This window comes from Chelonoidis abingdonii, chromosome 1 (genome assembly GCF_003597395.2).
Source record: "Chelonoidis abingdonii isolate Lonesome George chromosome 1, CheloAbing_2.0, whole genome shotgun sequence".
Taxonomy (NCBI): Eukaryota; Metazoa; Chordata; order Testudines; family Testudinidae; genus Chelonoidis; species Chelonoidis abingdonii.
The window spans coordinates 220,032,213-220,050,779 of NC_133769.1; the positions used below are offsets into that span (position 1 = coordinate 220,032,213).

At 39.5% G+C, this 18,567-nt stretch overlaps 1 protein-coding gene across 9 annotated transcripts in view; it reads left to right on the top strand.

Annotated features, from left to right (window-relative positions):
• Window positions 1-18,567, top strand: part of LOC116825693 (dystrophin) — a 1,328,444-nt gene that overhangs the window by 764,858 nt on the left and 545,019 nt on the right. For all 9 annotated transcript variants that reach the window (XM_075059803.1, XM_075059815.1, XM_075059808.1 and 6 more), the window contains one exon: window positions 13,565-13,800. In XM_075059803.1, coding sequence (XP_074915904.1) covers window positions 13,565-13,800 — 236 coding nt within the window. The remainder of the gene's footprint in view (window positions 1-13,564; window positions 13,801-18,567) is intronic.

The following is an 18,567-nucleotide window of genomic DNA, read 5'->3' on the forward strand; positions in this document are numbered from 1 at the left end:
TCGATTTCGGAACTCCTCCCCACGAGAAGAGAGTAGCAACCTAAATTCGATATTAACAGTTCGGATTACGGTTTACTGTGGACGGAAATCGACGTTATTGGCCTCCGGCGCGGTATCCAGAGTGCAGCAACTGACCGCTCTGGACAGCAAATCTGAACTCGGATGCAGCGGGGCATGGAACAGGAAAAGCCCCCCGCGAACTTTTGAATACATTTTCCTGTCTGCCCAGCGTGGAGCTCTGATCAGCACGGCTGGCGATGCAGTCTCAAATCGAAAAGAGCTCAGACACTAGACCGTACGGGTACTAGGTCTGATCGCCATGTATGGGGAGACAAATCAGTTGTATCCAGCTCCGTTACAGAACACGAAATGCCAAGAAGGTTTGAATAAAACTCCAGGATAACACAGCACTGCGTGACAAGCGTAACGGGAAGCCAGAGACTCAAATGGACGCTCATGGATGGAGGGGGTACTGAGGACTCAAGCTATCCCACAGTCCACAGCAGTCTCTTAAAATTATTTGCATTCTTGGCTGAGCTCCAGTGTCTGTAGGTTCAACACCAGTGTCCGGCGTGGTTCAGGGAACAGCTCCTCAGTTTCTTTCCCCCCCCACCACGTGAAAAAAAAAAGGGAAAGAAATCATTCCTTGACACTTTCTATGTCACCCTTATGTGTACTGAATGCTGCTGTAGACGGGATGCTACAGCAGTGAAGAGCAGTATCCGCTCCTCCCATCTCCCCCTCCCTGGGTAGACAGTGCAGTAAGAATGCCCCACCCATCCGAGAACCCTATGCCTAATAATTGCTCAACATCGAGAGGCAATTATTCCTGGTTACTCGCAGTTAAGATAAGACAGAATAGGCTAATAAACAGTTTTCCCACATCCCGAATACTGGGTCTGAAAATTTTTTGAAAGCAAATTTGGCGAACATGACATCGCTGGCAATGAGTCAGATTCCTCCCTTCGGTTTCTAAAAAACGAGAGTCCTCCCTAGACCTGGACGTCAAATTACTAGCCACCGGAGGCATGCCCTCACAGTGCCTCCCCCGACCTGCTTATCTCACTAACAAAATGTCTCTGTTTCTTATTTTGTATTCCTTACAACTTTCATGGGACACAAATGGGGGAGGGGCACTGCCACGGTTAGCCCGGACAGAACGTCGAGCGGAGGAGGGAAGCAATGGGTGCGGTTTCTTGCAGGTGGCAACCCCTGTGAATACTGACACGGAAGGCAGCTGTGCTCTCCTGATACACTGTGATCTCACTCATTATACTTGCCTATTATTCAGGACAGACAGTGCACCACTGACCGCCTCTGGTCCAGCAATCCAAACTCGGATGCGGGAGTGCCGTAAACAGAAAGCCCGAGACCTTTGCATATGACTTCCTGCTTTTCACGTGTCCAGCTCTGATCACCGTGGTGGCGATGCAGTTCCAAATGCAAAAGTAGCTCCTGCCATTACCTTACGGGAATTACTAGATCTGATCGCTGTATGGTGGGACACCAACTCTGTTTTATAGCTCGTTCAAGAACGGAAATGGCCAGTAAGCATTGCAAATAACTCCAGATACCACAGCGGTGGCATGAACAAACGCGCTACGGAAGCCAGAGACTCAAACGGATGCTCATGGAGGGAGGCGAAGGGGGATAAGTGAGAGACTACAGGTACCAGTCCCCACAGCAGTCTCTGAAAAACGTATTTGCGATGCTGTGGCTGAGCGCCCAATGTCTGTATGCGTAATACACCGTGCTGCGTGTTCACGTGAAACAGACTCGTCCAGTCTGCTTCCCCCCCCCCCCGGACCTTGAAAGAAAAGTAAAAGTAAATAATTCCTTGAGTACTTTGTAAATGTCACCCTCTGCGTACTGAATGCTGCTGGCAGACGCGTGCTGCTGGCCGGTGAAGAGCAGTTCCGCTCTCTGCCCCTCGCCACGGTAGACGCGTTTGCCAGTGAGTGCTCCTGGCTGAGTCTGGCCGGGGCTCTGGGTGAAAATGATATGACTCCCTTTTTCTGACAGTGGTCGGTACCAGATATGGCTAGTAAACTGTCTTATTTATCACGGCTGGGAACTGAGCATTCATCAGACCCCCTTCACCTCTCTGAGTAACAGAAGAGATTCATGAGAACTGCATGGACTTAATAGCCCATGGGAGGCTGCTCCCCTTCATTTTATTCACTAACTAGTACTCGTGATCTTATTCCTGCATTCTACATATACATTCATGCCAAACAATGGGGGGGGGTCACTGCCAGGGTAGCCAGGATCATCGTAGGGAAGCAACAGTGCAGTCATAACTTCCGGCCTCCCTCTGTGAAATACTGATGCGGAGCAGCTGGTGCTGTGTACCTGCTTTAACATACACTTGATCCTATTTCTTGTCCGGGACTGACTCATTTTAAAGTAAACCGGATAGAAGAGGCAGGATTGACTCAGTACCAAGTGAAGATCATCGCCAATTAGTACTGTTCAAAAAGTTTTTCACAGGTTATTATCGTTACGTGGTCCCATTTCCTGAGTGTAACCAAAAAGAGGTGAACGGTAACAGTTTCTGCTGTCTACCACGCCGTAGGGTTCTGTCCATCTACCACAGGGGAAGGGAGAGAAGCATAATCCTTCAGGGCTGCAGCATCGGCCTCTAATCAGCAGGATTCAGTAAAGAGGTGAACATTTAATACGTCAAAGGGATTGGTTTAATTTAAACTTCATTTCTTTCGATAGCCTTGGGGGGGGAAGAGGGACGGATGAGCTGTTCCCTGTGACCCTTGCGAGACACCGTTATGTTGTAAGCTACCGAACATTGGGCTGCTCACGCCAAGAATGCGCAAATTAGTTTTCCCAGAGAAAAATTTAAGGAGCCGTTTAACTCGATATTAATGACGACGTCGTGTGAACGGGTACAGCGTTAAATCGGTATATCGGCCATTAAACCGATTTAAAGTCGCAGCGTAGACCTGGCCTAAGACTGGTGACGCAGCACTCTAGAAAACTCTAGCCAGCTTCATTGTGCTTCTCAAACATAAGCATAGCCATCCAACTGAAGTTGTGAATGGTTTTTGCAGTCTATCTGCAGGGCAGATAAATCCCCTGTGACACTACACCCCATATTCTTCATAGAGTTATGATATGTTTATGGCATAACTATGGTGTATTTTATGCAAGATAAGTCATGTAAATTATCATTGAAAAGGTTATCATTTACTGACTAGGATTATCCTATTTGTATGCAGGTATCATTTTTGTATCTGAAGTTAGGAATAGTGACTATATATCTGTATTATAAATGTGTTTACACCTGGGGAACACTCACTAGACAGAATGCACTCAAATATAGATGGCTGGCTGGAAAGAGCCATTAGAGAAAACAATAGAAGAACTTTATCTCCCACCAGAGGGCCTTCCTGAGGACACTACAAACAGCCTCTGACTCATGGCTGCTGTGGCACTACAGAGACATATAACCAGGTTACCTGCTACCGTATTCCATCTTGGAATACCAGTATTTTTCCTGTGACTGGCATGAGAACTAAGCTTTGAGATAGAGTTCCCGGCATATGCAAAAGCTATTTAAGGCAGGGGAGTGACATCATCATGGCTCTTCACTGTCTCCCCTCCCCAAGGAGGCTTTTGGAAACACCTTAGGAACAAGGACTGAACTGGGAGGAAGGGCTGGACCCAGGCTAAAAGGGATTTTTAGCTTCTGAAAGGAATACCTAGGGGTTTTAAGCTGTAAGAAAGTGCAACTGGCCCCTTAAGAATTTTTGCGGCCTGCTTGAATCATCATTTAGTGTGAGAATTTGCTACTCATATCCATTCTCTTTAGTATATTAAGCTTAGTCTGTGTGTTTTGTTTGTTTGCTAGGTAATCTGCTTTGATATGTTGCTATCCCTTATAATCACTTAAAATCTATCTTTTGTAGTTAATAAACTTATTTTTGCTTTGTCTAAAACCAGGGAGTGTGGGAGTTATAACTTGGGGCAGAAAGCTATTGCATATCCTTCACCACATTGAGGGAGGGGGCAAATTTCATGAGCTAATGCTGTACAGTTCTCTGTGCAGTGCAAGATGGTATAATCTTGAGTTTATGCTCCGGGGAAGGGGGACACTTGGGCAGCTGGGCAGTTCCTTAGCTGTAGCCTCCCCATGCAGAGTTGATCACAGCCATCTGTATGTTGTGCAGCTGGGTGTGTCCCTACCTGTATGCATGCTGAATCCTGAGAGAGGACTTGGTGCTTGGTACACTTGTCACAGCTTTACAGCATAAAGGGAGCCCAGGCTGGTGGGTCGGGGGGGCTCAGTGGTACCCCAGTCCCAGGTGGCATATTCCCCTCTGGTCAGCAAAAGCATGTGTAAGCTGGCTGTTTCTATGTGTTTTAAGCCCAGATGGAGGGAATGAAGAGACGAAGGGAATTCTAATCTGTTTCTATACATGTGCAGGAGCATTGTTACCAGTGCCCGTAAGCGGGGACAATGGTTGTTGTTAAAGCCAGCATTAAGGGCAGGCAATCCAGCATCAGTTTCATATCCTGAACCAGGAGCTGAGCCAGTTCGATCTGGGAGGATGATAGAGGTTATGTTTACAAGGTGTTGAGAGTTTCCATTGGACTCAGCCATATACAGAGATAGGATTTCAAGGACAATATAGCTATTGTCACAGTTAAAGCTCATACCTGTAACATTTTGGCAACATAAAAAAATTTCCCACTTGAATGGCCAAACATAAAGAGAATGAATCAATCATTAACACAGGACCATTCGCCATTAGAAAAGTTCATAGAGCAGACTTTTCTGTTTGCTGATGTGGTTGATTCATTTGCATATTGACTGAGAGAACTGTAGTCTTCATTCTGCTTTGAAAACTGAAAAACTCAGATGATGCAGACTACATTTCTGTTAATGGTATTAACTAAACAGTTGTCTTCAAATATCCAAGGGTAAAGAATATATATATGTTTGTGTTAAATTAAATGAGCATAACAGTTATTTTGAAACTCTGTATTTGATACAGATATTAGACCTATTCCACAAAGCCATTGCAAATCCAGTTTATCTGGTTAGTTTCAACTGCACTGAAGCAACACTAAGTAGCCAGAGCAGATAGTGTGTAATGTATAGACAGTAAAGGAGTTTCTGAAAGTTTTCATAAGAAGGATACGTTAGTAGTCTTATTACTAAATAGGTGTTGGGTAACATAGTTTGACTTCAATGGGCCTCGACTTGTGTGAACCAATTTGCAGGATTAAGGCCTAAATTTCTGAATACTGAATGTTTTTTAAGTTTTTTAATTATAAAGATGTTGATAGATTTTTATTAGAGATAATTAATGAAACAATATAAAATATCAACATATTGAAAAATGAATTGTTATATGAATTTTAATGAGTTATTAATTATTTTATGTACAACATGTATATAAAAATTCGCATGTACAGGATCTAAAGATTCTCACTCTGGACCAGTGGGCAAATTCCCGTTACCTGCTGCTACTCTGATATTTATTATTTATTTTAGAATAAGCCATTACATTTAGTGTACCTTACTCAGTGTAGTATTTGCATATTTAATCAGAGGAATAGCAAGTTAAAAAATGGATTAAAAAAAAAATCTTCTATGCTATCTGCTCAGTAAACATGTTAAACTTTAATAATCAGTGCAGTGTGAGGTGAAAAGTGGAGTCCTAAGATGCTAGAAACCCCTGCCTAGCAGACAGACGTGCAAATCTTTTTTTTTTTTTTAAGGGCAAAGGAAAAACTGAGAGAGAGAGCAAGAGAGAGAGTATGTTGGGGGGACAGAAAAAAATAAAAATGGGAACTTGATGGTTGAGGAATTAGTAATGGGCACCTTTACACTCTAAGCTGCAAATTCAAGTATGGTTTATATAGATATAATGACTATTTATATCCTTGAAAACCAGTAATGATCACATTTTCAGGAAGACTTACAAACCAACATATCAGTACATACTTTGCATGCTCAACTTCCCTGATAATAAATACAACCTGTCCTCCCCCCACCCAAGAAAACTTTGTTTCTCTGTTGTCCTGTCCTGGGCATCAGTGTGGAATGCATTGTTATGAGACTCAATCCAAATCAATGTGACCTCCAGCATTAAGAGGTTAAAATGAGGGTAGGATGAAATAAGATGATATGTTGGAATTGCTGCAGCAAATTGTGACTGATGTGTTTAATGAAAAAATCTTGTCCATCAGAGAGAATACACACAGTTTTGTGAAGTCATTTCTTTACTATATTGTTTTCTGTGGGCTACAGATAGATATGTAATATCCAGCTCAAAAAGAAATAGGCAGAAAAACACACCATGTCTCTCAAGGACAGCATTACAGATACAAAACAAAATACAGTGTTACAAATACAAAAAACAATAGAAAACTGAAGTATATGTTGTTTTTATGTATTGATTCATTGCAGTATAATTTCCTATGTATTTCTTTCTCTTTCCGGCAATTAGATAAAATCTGTGACCAAAAGAGATGTACACAAAAAAACTTGTTCTTCCTTCTCCCTTCCCTTCCAAATAAAAAACCAAAAAGGAACCCAACAGACCTCTAAATAGACTGTAAACATTTAAAAAGTGCAACCTTGGGCATTGCTAATAAGCCACAGGTGTATGCTGCATGAGCAGAAGGAAATCAATAGCAATTGTGAAGAGTATAATGATTATTCCATGCTCATAACACATTCATCCTAACGTGCACTTATGCATCTGTTGCCTCAGTAGATTTTTTTTAAGGTAAAAAAATCCACTCCTATGCAAATCATTTTAATGCTATTCTTTATGATTTGGACAATGCTTTAGAGGAGACTAATTTTCTTTGTATAAAGAAGGATATTGCTAAGAGCCAATCCAAATCATTGAAGATTTCCATCTAGGAAAGATGACAAGTGGCAGCTTAGTCTGAAGCAGCTAATAATAAATGTTATGTCATCCATTTCTTACACCGATGTACATTTAACCACCAACTACAATCACATCGACAACAGATAGTATTTCTTATTTCTTTGGGATAAGAAGAATAACTCATAACACTTTCCATTTAATTCTTTCTGCATTATAAGAGCATTTGCTCCCCTGTTTCTCTATATTCCTCTGAGATTTTTAACTGCCCCCCAGTGCTGCCTCTGTTTTACATTCATTTGGTTTAAATGTCTTTGAGACAATGAGCAACCCTCCCTTTTGCGGGGACCAGGCGCAGGTAAAAAAAACCTTCATGCCAGCTGAGGATACATACAATATAGTGCACACTTAGGTCATGACATCTCTCCTCCCTGACATGCCCCTACCCTGTTAGATGGAAATGGTTAGTCTCTACACCATTTGCCCCATATAAGCAAGAAGGAGAGCAGAGCAGGACAGAAGCAGCCCAGGAATTTTTAAAAGGAGCTTCACTTACATTTTAAATACTGGAGTTACTGGAATAACTCGATACTTTTCATTACACTGGGGATGAATTAAGACCTGGAGAGATTTAGAATCATAGAATATCAGGGTTGGAAGGGACCTCAGGAGTCATCTAGTCCAACCCCTTGCTTGAAGCAGGGCCAATCCCCAACTAAATCATCCCAGCCAGGGCTTTGTCAAGCCTGACCTTAGAAACCTTTAAGGAAGGAGATTCCACCACCTCCCTACATAACCCATTCCAGTGCTTCACCACCTTCCTAGTGAAAAAGTTTTTCCTAATATTCAAGCTAAACCTCCCCCACTGCAACTTGAGACCATTACTCCTTGTTCTGTCATCAGGTACCACTGAGAACAGTCTAGATCCATCCTCTTTGGAACCCTCTTTCAGGTAGTTGAGAGCTGCTATCAAATCCCGCCTCATTCTTCTCTTCTGCAGACTAAACAATCCCAGTTCCCTTAGCCTCTCCTCGTAAGTTGTGTGCTTCAGCCCCCTAATCATTTTTGTTGCACTCTGCTGGACTCTTTCCAGTTTTTCCACATCCTTCTTGTAGTGTGAGGCGCAAAACTGAATACAAGACTCCAGATGAGGCCTCACCAATGTCAAATAGAGGAGGAATGATCATATCTCTTGATCTGCTGGCAATGCCCCTACTTATACAGCCCAAAATGCCGTTAGACTTCTTGGCAACAAGGGCACACTGTTGACTCATATCCAGCTTTTCGTCCACTGTAACCGCTAGATCCATTTCTGCAGAACTGCTGCCTAGCCATTCAGTCCCTAGTCTGTAACAGTGAATGGGATTCTTCTGTCCTAAGTGCAGGACTCTGCACTTGTCCTTGTTGAACCTCATCAGATTTATTTTGGCCCAATCCTCTAATTTGTCTAGGTCCCTCTCTATCCTATTCCTACCTTATCTGCCACTCCTCCCAGTTTAGTGTCATCTGCAAGCTTGCTCAGGATGCAGTCCATGCCATCCTCCAGATCATTAAGGAAGATATTGAACAAAACTAGCCCCAGGACTTACCCTTGGCGCATGCCGCTTGACCCAAAGTTGTTAATGATTACTTAAAGGTCTGTGTGATCCTTTTTTCTTTTGTGACCAGAATGACAATATTGTCTGTGACTGTGGAAACATTTGTATCACGTTAACTTTTATGATGTCATACAAATAACAAACTGTGAACCTCTTGCATGGTCAGGGAGGGAAGTCGCTATTTTTTGTTATGTGTATTTTTCAGTTAACAAAAGCTGTTTTCTAAAATGATTTTTAAGAAGTAACAATCACATCATAACTTATGCTCCACTGATATTTTTTTTCATTTAAGCATAGAAAGAAAAAAGTGCAAATAATGCACTCAGATATTGAACTGATAAATGTGGTTTAAATGGATGGACAGATAGATTTAACTGCAGTAGCTGTCATTAAAAACTTAATATTTGCAACAGTCACTGTTCCAGAGTAACTTAAATTCTATACCATTTCCCTATATTTAAAGTAGGAAATAATTATGAAATATTAGCACATTTCTGACTATTCAGATAGTAGATATTACATTATTTAACCATACAGAAGAAACATTGTTTTCCTGAATTTATAAAATGTTCATTTAAAAATATTTATATCAAATCACAGTCTTCAACATTTCAGTAAGTGTAGCGTAATTCACATTATAGCTAGTTGTAAATTGTCCAGGTTTTCGGGGTCACTAATATCCACTATATTGAATAATGTGTTTTAACTTTTTGAAACATAGTAGGCCAATCTATTCAAAACAGCTATAAGAAGTAAATTGTATATTGTTTTTCACATTACTGATCATTATATTCAGATTAACTGGCAATTTAAGATGACTTTCAGCCTCTCGATTGAATTTTTTAGTCCAGACTGTAGCTCTTCTGGAAGGATAAACATAGATGTGGAAACTGTCTCAGTGGCCCATTTTCCAAATGGACCAAGTTTAAACTGCAATAAAATAAAACAAAAAAACCCAACATGTTGGTCTTACCTAACTGGGCAATAAGGCCTCTTTGCCTTCTGAAGAAGGCAAGATCCACCACAGACAGTCTTTCTTTGTGCAAGAAAAAGCCTGTCCACAAAAAAAAAAAAAAAACAAACCCTCACCTTCGTTCTTTTAAAAAACTTAAATCCAGTGCCCAATAACTGTGTTTTGCATTTGGAATGCAAGAAACTGCAGGTGGTACCACTCAAGGCTTAATTCCAGCTCTCGTGGCTCTAACATTGTGCCATTTAGGCTGTTGAATCAGGTAGTGGCTCAGCAGCAACATTGCAAAGGAGTTATTCAGGTCTTCTAATTTTTTTAAAGTATCTAGTCCTAGTACATCAACCTCCTGTATTATTTTATCTTTTTCTTCTTATGATGGAGTTACATTTTAACACAATAGAATAGTAATCTATAAATGTATTTTAAGACATCTGAGTGAGCCTCTTGGGAACACACTCATTATAATAAGATGAGGTCTGCAGCTTTAAAAATATTTTTGCAAATATAATTTTCAAATCGGTGGTCATGCTAATAGGTCTTGTGGCTGTCTTTTTCTTTGCTAAACTGTATGTGTAATAGCAACTTAAAGCATATATTTGCCTCTCTGTCATTAACTGCGTGCGCGCACACGCACGCACAGACGCACAAATTCTCTGAGCAGTCAATTATCAGATCTAATTTTTAAATGATAAAAGCACAACTAAGGGTCAGATGCTTGGCATTTAAAATGGTGTACTAGCAAAGTAGTACTCTTAGGGCATGAGTTACCATGAATAATTATGCTTTCATAGCTTTTCATTGAGAGCCATTTATGTTTACCTGTCTTACAATGAGAATCCAGTGAAACATTCCTGATATGACTGCTACCCTAAAACCTTTTCCTTTGTTCCAAGAATCTCCTGTGTCTAGGCATGGATGTGAATTTATATGCTGTCTGTATAGCAGTTGACTCAAGTCAGATATTGAGTAGTTCTTTGCTGTCATCTTTTAAATGAGTTATATGTGAAACTGCTGCACTTGTCAGTTGTTGCTAGTTCCATTAAACCAGTCTGTATATTTAGGATCTGACCCTCTGTGAGTAAATATTTACTCATGTGAGTTGTCCCACCGAGTGAAGATAAGATACATTGTACTATTAAATCATGCAGCGAAACAAGAATATAAGTACCTGGCACCTTATGTTGTCATTTATTTTTACCTGTGTGATGTGTGTCTAAAATGCTTCCATTCTGATTTTATACCATTTTACACATACTTTGCACAGTGGTAAATAAGAATGCACATTATCAGGCAGTGGGGATGCAAGTCCTAGATAATTATTTATACACTTGCTTGTTATTTTCTTAGTAAACAAATATGAAGGTCATCTATATTTTGATTTCCCTATATGGACTGAACAATAATGCCTGTTCCAGGAGGTAGGCATCCTAATAAGAGATCGGAAATATAATCAAGTTCAAACAAGAGTAGCAACCAAAAGCCTTTCTGTGCCCTTAAACATCATCCATACTAACAAACTAATCTAGCTCCTGCAACACACTAATGCCCTTAATAAATAAAATAAATGCCCCTATTGAGACCCCCCAAATCTCTTTGGTAATCTGCAAATATCAATGAACTATGAAGATCCAGTCATTAGAATCAAGTAATTTTAGATGAGCAGGAAGGAAAGAATTCTAAAACAGAGAGACCCATAGGTGGAATTCCCTTGCCAGGAGATTCCTCTCCTATAAACACTTTTGCTAATCACAGCTAATTTAATGTGGGAACATGTACAAATGCTGCAACTGAGATAAGAGTCCAGTTGTTTTAGGTGATGAACATATACTGTGATGGAGCAAGGCCAGATGGCTACAGTAAAGTACTGAGAAACAGGTATGTTAGCCCTAGGCTAAACAAATCCCTAGGACCATGGTAACCAAATGGCAGTTGCTCCAGGTTAATCAAGGCACCTGGAGCCAATTAAGACCTTTCTAGAAGGCAGTGGAGATAGCTACTTTAATTAGAACACCTGCAGCCAATCAGGGCAGGCTAATCAGGGCACCTGGGTTTAAAAAGGAGCTCACCCCAGTCAGGCAGGGAGGAGCCAGAGGAGAAGGAGTGCGAGTGAGGAGCTGGGAGCAAGAAGGCAAGGAGCTGAGAGTGAGAGAGTGTACTGCTGGAGGATTTAGGAGACAAGCATTATCAGACATCAGGAGGAAGATCCTGTGGTGAGGATAAAGAAGGTGTTTGGAGGAGGCCATGGGGAAGTAGCCCAGGGAGTTGTAGCTGTCATGCAGCTGTTACAGGAGGTACTATAGACAGCTGCAATCCACAGGGCCCTGGGCTGGAACCCGGAGTAGAGGGCGGGCCCGGGTTCCCCCCAAACCTCCCAACTCCTGATCAGACACAGGAGGAGTTGACCCAGACTGTGGGGAAGATCACTGAGGTGAGCAAATCTGCCAAGAAGCGCAGGACCCACCAAGGTAGAGGAGGAACTTTGTCACAATACACTTTAAGAAACAGTCTGTGCCCAGAAAAGTTTACAATCTAAACAATCAGACAAAGGGTGTGAGGAAGGAAGTTTCTTTAATCCCACTAAGTCACTAAACTAAGGTCATGGGGAAATTCTGTTGTAGAGATAGGAATTGAACCTGGCTCATCTATGTCCCAGTTGTTCCTCTTCATCTGAAGTATTAACTTTCAATGTTGCAACATGAGAAATTTGTTAGCTCACACAGGGATTTTGTAGTGCAAAGGGGTGATCTCTGAATCAATGCTAATCCTATTTATGCTTCACAAACCCAATACCCCAACCTCTTGAAACCCAGCCACTCTCCAGGTCACTGTATCAGCAATCGTAGTGGCATTGTTTCTCAGCCATTCTAAAATGGCCACTGAAGGCCTCAGTGCCACAGCTGGGTGTCCAAATAAGGTTCTTCACTCAGGCTACAAACCTCATCTTCAATGAAAATGTCCTTCCACCAATTCCTCCCAACCATTCACCTTCCAAATCTATACCATTGCGAAGAGGACCCACTTCAGCTCAACCCTTCCCAGTCTGCTGCTCAGAGAATTACATTTTTTAGTAGCTCAAAGCTTTCTCTGTGTGGAACAAAATTCTTCTTTCTCCACAGTTCCAACTATCAAGCAGGGAGGTAATGCTAAAGCCCCTTTCCTCTTCTCCACTTCTGCCACCACTGCTGACAGAATACAATAGTTCTCTAATTTTGAGGGTCTTTTACACCTTCTCCCCCTTTCCCCCCCCCCCCGCAACACGCCCATGCACACACAGTATATCCCCTCCCCATAATGTTTCAATAGAAATTTTCCAATGTGGTAACCACCAATGACGTTTTTATCTTGGCCTGGAATATTGGGGGATAGTCCCCATTAATTCTTAGTCCGACCCACCATTATGCCCAGGAAATCAGAGCAACCCATTCAAAAAGGTTAATAAAATGCAGCTATCACCCTGTTTTTGGTGAGACTCTAACCTCACATAAAACAAAGATGGCCCAACCAACCAATCCCAGCTATTGAGTCTTCCTGAGTAGTCTATTTTCCCTGAATCCTGAATCCACAAGTGTCGCTCCCATCATCACACAGTACAGACTGTTCTTACTGTTGTAGCAAAAATAGGCTCTCATTCACACAATGCTAAATGGAAGGAGAGACAATCCCAGTTTCACTGGTAACTCAAGATTTGAGGGGTAGGATGTAGGTCACAATGGTTTGGTCGCTACTGGAACAGCACGTGTTTTTTATCCAAACTAAGCAGGGTATGGTGTGCAGCCCAGGCTTTCAGGGAGCAAGGGAGCAGAGTACTTCAGTGACCACAGGTTTGGGAGTTGCGATTACACAGGGGTATTTCTGACACTGCTTTTGTCATAGCTAGGATGGGGTGAGCTCTTATAGGTAAATTGGGGGAGGGAGGCTGAGCAGAGAGGCTGGGTATATGTGAAGATATAGTTGGTATACTATATATAAATTCATGTGATTTGTTTTATTTGCATTTTCAAGTGGGCAAAATATTACAAATAATTCATTCATTGAAATAATTACCTTTCCAGTGAGTGAACGATGTTACTGAAATGAGCAATTTATCATGGTCCCTTTATCCAATAATGTTAACATTTTTTTTTTTTAATTTTCAGAAACTTCTGGTCAAACTGTTACTGTGGTTACACAAACCGTGGTAACCAAGGAAACGACCATCTCCAAAGTAGAAATGCCATCTTCCTTGCTTCTGGAGGTGCCAGCTCTGGCTGACTTTAATAAGGCCTGGGCAGAACTCACTGACTGGCTTTCTTTACTGGATCGAGTGATAAAATCCCAGATAGTGACAGTGGGTGATCTTGATGACATCAACGACATGATCATCAAACAAAAGGTATGAGAAACATTTAAACATTAATTTTTGCAGTTGAAAGCCTGTAGGAGCTATTAAAAGGATAATTGTTTCAGCAGGGAACATAAGAGGAAACATTTAGATTAAGGTAAGTAACATACAAATTCGACATTTAATCTGTTGCAAATTGATTTCCAGGATTTGAATTTGAAAATAAATGAAAAAGAAACAGAATAGTTTTTTCATAATGAAAAAGGCATTTATCAGAATATCAGAATGTCCCCTTTTATGAACGTTTGTGCCACAGCAGTGAAATCAGATCTGTCTATCTTCTTTGTAATACACTCATCATTATGGTGTCACAGGCTAGGAGGTCAGATATGGAACACGAAAAGAGGAAGGAAATATATATAAAGATCCATGATGTAAATAGAGAAAAAATATACTTTTCTGTACCTTTTTCACATTTGAGTGTTTCTGTAAGAACTTTCTGAGGGGCTTGTAACCTGCTGTCATCTTGTTATGAAAAGCTCCTCAGTCCCTTTATACAAAAGAATAGCTTATTAATGCAAGTGTTTTGTCAGCAAACTGCGTAAGTATGAGTCATCTTTGAAAACACACAAAAATATGGAAATACATGTGCATAGACAAAAAAACAAAACTTTAACTTCAGCAACTCTGTGGCAATAAAAGTAATTTGTTATTATATAGCCTGGAAGTAATTACCTGGCTTCCAGATTTAACAGTGCTGAGTATAAAAGATTCAGCTTGCCTGTGCAAAACTTTAAGTGCTAAACTTCCATTCATCTGAGCTCTTCTAAACTGAATTTATGGCTTTGTATTATAAAATATTCCTCTGCTTCATCCTCCAGAAATGAAGCCTGATTATCGCAGAGGAGAGAAGTTAATTTTTTTTTTATTTAAAGAAAAAAAGAAAATAGAATGGAGAAATTTTGTATGATCTTTTTCGTAAACAATTCGACAGGAGAAGGATTTATTCAAATACATAAGCAGCTAGGTCCTTTTCCATTTCTTTTTCCTGTGTTTCATTTTGTGTGTTTTCACAACTTGTGATTATTTGACATAGGTTGTTTCCCTCCTCTTCCCCCCCCTCCCCCCGATACTTCTATTTTGTATTACCTTCCTGAGGTAGCAAACGGTTTTGGTATTCATCTTCACCAGTGATTATAGAGCCGGTCAATATTTTCAGAGTAAATCTGTACCATCTCTTAAGAATGTCATAATTGTATTGGGTTCAGCGGATACTAGATAAATATACTACAGCACTAGATAAATATAATTTTAAACAGTTTCAAAACATATTATTTTGGCCATTTCTAAGTGACATGAAGCCCAAACAACAGACATGTTAGATGATTTTTGTACTTTTTGTAAAGCCTTCGATTGAAACATGTTGTCAAATACTTCATTTTAAATGATCTGATCATTTTGATATTTAAATAATAATAGCCAAGGTAATAAATCCTTAAATTTACATGCCTCTAATTTGGGAGGAGAAACACAACTAAATAAGCATATTGTGCCTATATACTATTATCAGATTGGTATTATAATCTAAAATAGATCCTAAGGAGCTGTTATAATCTGCCAGGTTAATAATAGTCTACAAATAAAGTAGAATTTTTGCAGTACAGTCAATAATTTATCAGGTCAAATATATACCTTTACAACAATGATCTGTTGTGAAACCTTCAAAATTTATTGAGTTTCATAAATCACATTTTCAGAATTAGTCTGCTATCAAAATACTTACCTTATTAAGAGCTATTATCCCATAAAAATAAAAGTTGCTACTTTTTTGTACATGCACTAAAATATAGATCAGTAAATGAAAATATCAAAAATACATCCTGGTATTACGTTATATTGTAGTCTAAGGCTTCCAGCAAACATTGCCTATTTCTTTCATTTTAGCTCCATTATTCTTTATGATCTGCACAGTATTACACTTCTGTTTCCCTTTTATGAAAAATTTACAGGGCAGGACTATTTTGGTTAGCAGTTGAGATTCTTTCTATTCTTTTTAGCCAGCATAAACTGTCTGGGTTCTAATTTCATAGATATATAATTATTATTTCTCCAGCTAAACTCTAGAAGAATTTTGAAGCATAAATGGTGAAGAACCATAATACTTTTCCTTGCTCTGTGTTAATTTACCAGATTTTAGCATTGTAAAGCATAGTTAAACAATAGCTTTTCACTGCTTCAGCTTATTTCTTAGAACTTAAATCTTCCTTAGGCACATTGTGATCTGTGCACATGGATTGTTGCACCAACGCAAAGCCCATAAACCTCAAAATCCAGGTCTGTGTGGGTGAACTGATTTATGGTGCTGCAATTTTGGGGGATCCAACCCAAGATGTCTTAAATGCAGAGTATCACCCTGTAAAAATTGTGTCTCATAAAGGTCTCTCAAATTAGGCATCCAAAAATAAACACACACACCACACACAACTTTTGAAAATGCTGGCCTTTTTTATACCTTGCTCTAGAAAGATGAAACCAGTCTTTGTTTTATTTCTGCATCTTTCCTTTTAAAAGAGAGAATAAATTGTCTTTAAGTTAAATAATATTTTAAAGCATCAAAAAGAAAACTCTCCATAAACCTGGCAATACATGTAATAGGATGTTTTTCAAATTGTCCAAGTAAAAACAAGTGACCTTAAGCTTTCCTTTCCTCCACAACAGCACATAATGTTATTGAGACTAAATCTCTAAGGGCATTTTGCTCAGGTTCATTTCACTCTCATTGTGTCACAAGATCATAGACACTAACCCTGCCACATTTATGAAGGAAAATCATTTAAGACATCATTAGCCCTCAAGTGAACTTTGCTTGAAAGTGGTCCCAATGGATTGGAACTGTGAATGGTTATAGTAGTAAAGTATCAAGTCCAGAGTTCGGGTGGGTGGGTTGACGTTTGTGGGTATAGGTGTGTGTAAGTAACAACAAAAACGTGATCTGGCCTTAGTGTTACAGGAAGCAGTATGACTTTAAAATATAGTAAGCAATGCATACATAGTGTAGGGAAAGGAATTTTTCAGAATAGCAAAGAAGTATTATGTCTAATAATTTTATCCTATTTCCCAGATTTATTTAAAAAATATGAGTGGGACCAGATTTTTTTCTGTAATAATATATCTTTCTTGAATGCAAGTATACTAAACTGTTTTTAGGAGTACATAAATATGTAGTTCTCTTCAGTATAGTTTAAGAAATAGACATTTTAATACCTACCGAAAATAATTAATATTGGTATAATAGTTTTAATTACTTTGCCATGTATTCATAAAGGGAAAAATATTGTACTGTATGCTTTGACACAAAGGATTGATCTTTTGCAACAGTTGGGAGTTCAAAGCTGTGATATGAGCAGCATGTTATCTGAAAACTAACTGACAAAACAGAAGTATATGGAATTTGTCTTCCATAACCTGGTTCTATGGCTAAAGTTGAGGAAAACGATGAAAATAAATAACATACTAAGATGTAGACTGCTGAGAGAATCAATATAATAAAGTTCAATTCAATTGGTTTCAAATGATGCTTCATTTTATTCTCATGACTTCAGAGCAGTCAGAAAGATCAGGACTCAAGGTACAGTTTATTTTCTTTGTGAAAGAGGAATGAGTGAACACAGAGATAAACTTTTTTTCCTCTGCTTTATTATGGAAAGGTGGTAGCTTCTCCAGAGTTAAGGTGTCAACAAGCTTTCTTATAAAGGCCTCTTTGGCATCATTATAAATATAACTTGGAAAATGTTTGTCTTATAATTTGTCATATTTCCCCTGAAAGCAGAGGTGATCATGCAAAGTTTGAAGATAATTAATCACACTGTTTTTGAGTTATAGGTTATTAAAATGTTAGGCTCACTTGAGATTTTGACTTTTGTCTAATGTTTAGACAATTAATGAGTTGCATTGTGGGTTGTTTTGGGTCTAATCCTGCACCCGGTAGACTTTTGCTATCGACTTGTGAGGCAGCAGGGTCGATCAGGCACAATATGGGTGTGAACACGCTGCCTTCTATTTAGCAGCTGCAGATTTGAAACAAAATCAAGGCCCTTCTATATCTAATAGAAGTACTCCTTTAGCCTGTATGCTTTGGACTGCAGGGCCAACGTTATTATGGAGAGCTGCTGGCATTTCCATAAGCAAAGTTGCAACCACAGTGCCGTTATGTGACTAATTTTGGTCCCATTAAATAGCTAATTTTGCTCCCCCTTTTAGCTTGTGGGGAAAAAAACAGAGAGAAAACATAGCAAAAGTCTCATGTTTTCAGATGTTTAGAGGTAAGTATTATCAACAACTAGAAAGTGTCTGAAATCTTTAAACAAACTGTGTGTACTTTCTGAAATTGAAAAAAAATTAAAAAAGAAGACACTTCAAGCCTTTTTAGTAGTCTGATGTTTCTTCTTTCTACCCAATGAAATTACATTACATCACAAAATTGGAAGTACAGGAAGATTTTGATATTGTCTTATAAAAGAGGCAGGGCAAGAATAGTAAAATATTTAAGCATTTGAATATTTGAAAACTAGACACAATTTTCAGTCAGTGAAGGGGTTGGAGGAAAAACAAAAAAAACAAAAATTCAGGGCTAAAATGATTGTTTTCACCACTGACCCTTGATCTGGCCAGCCTAGTTTTCAGAAAGTGGGGGGTGACGGGGGAGGGAAGAAAAAATCCAGGATGTGATAAAATTATTCATGTATACTACAACAAATAACCACTTGATTTAAGGGGAATGTGTGCCAAACTCTTTTCAAGAGGTGCTAAATGAGGATC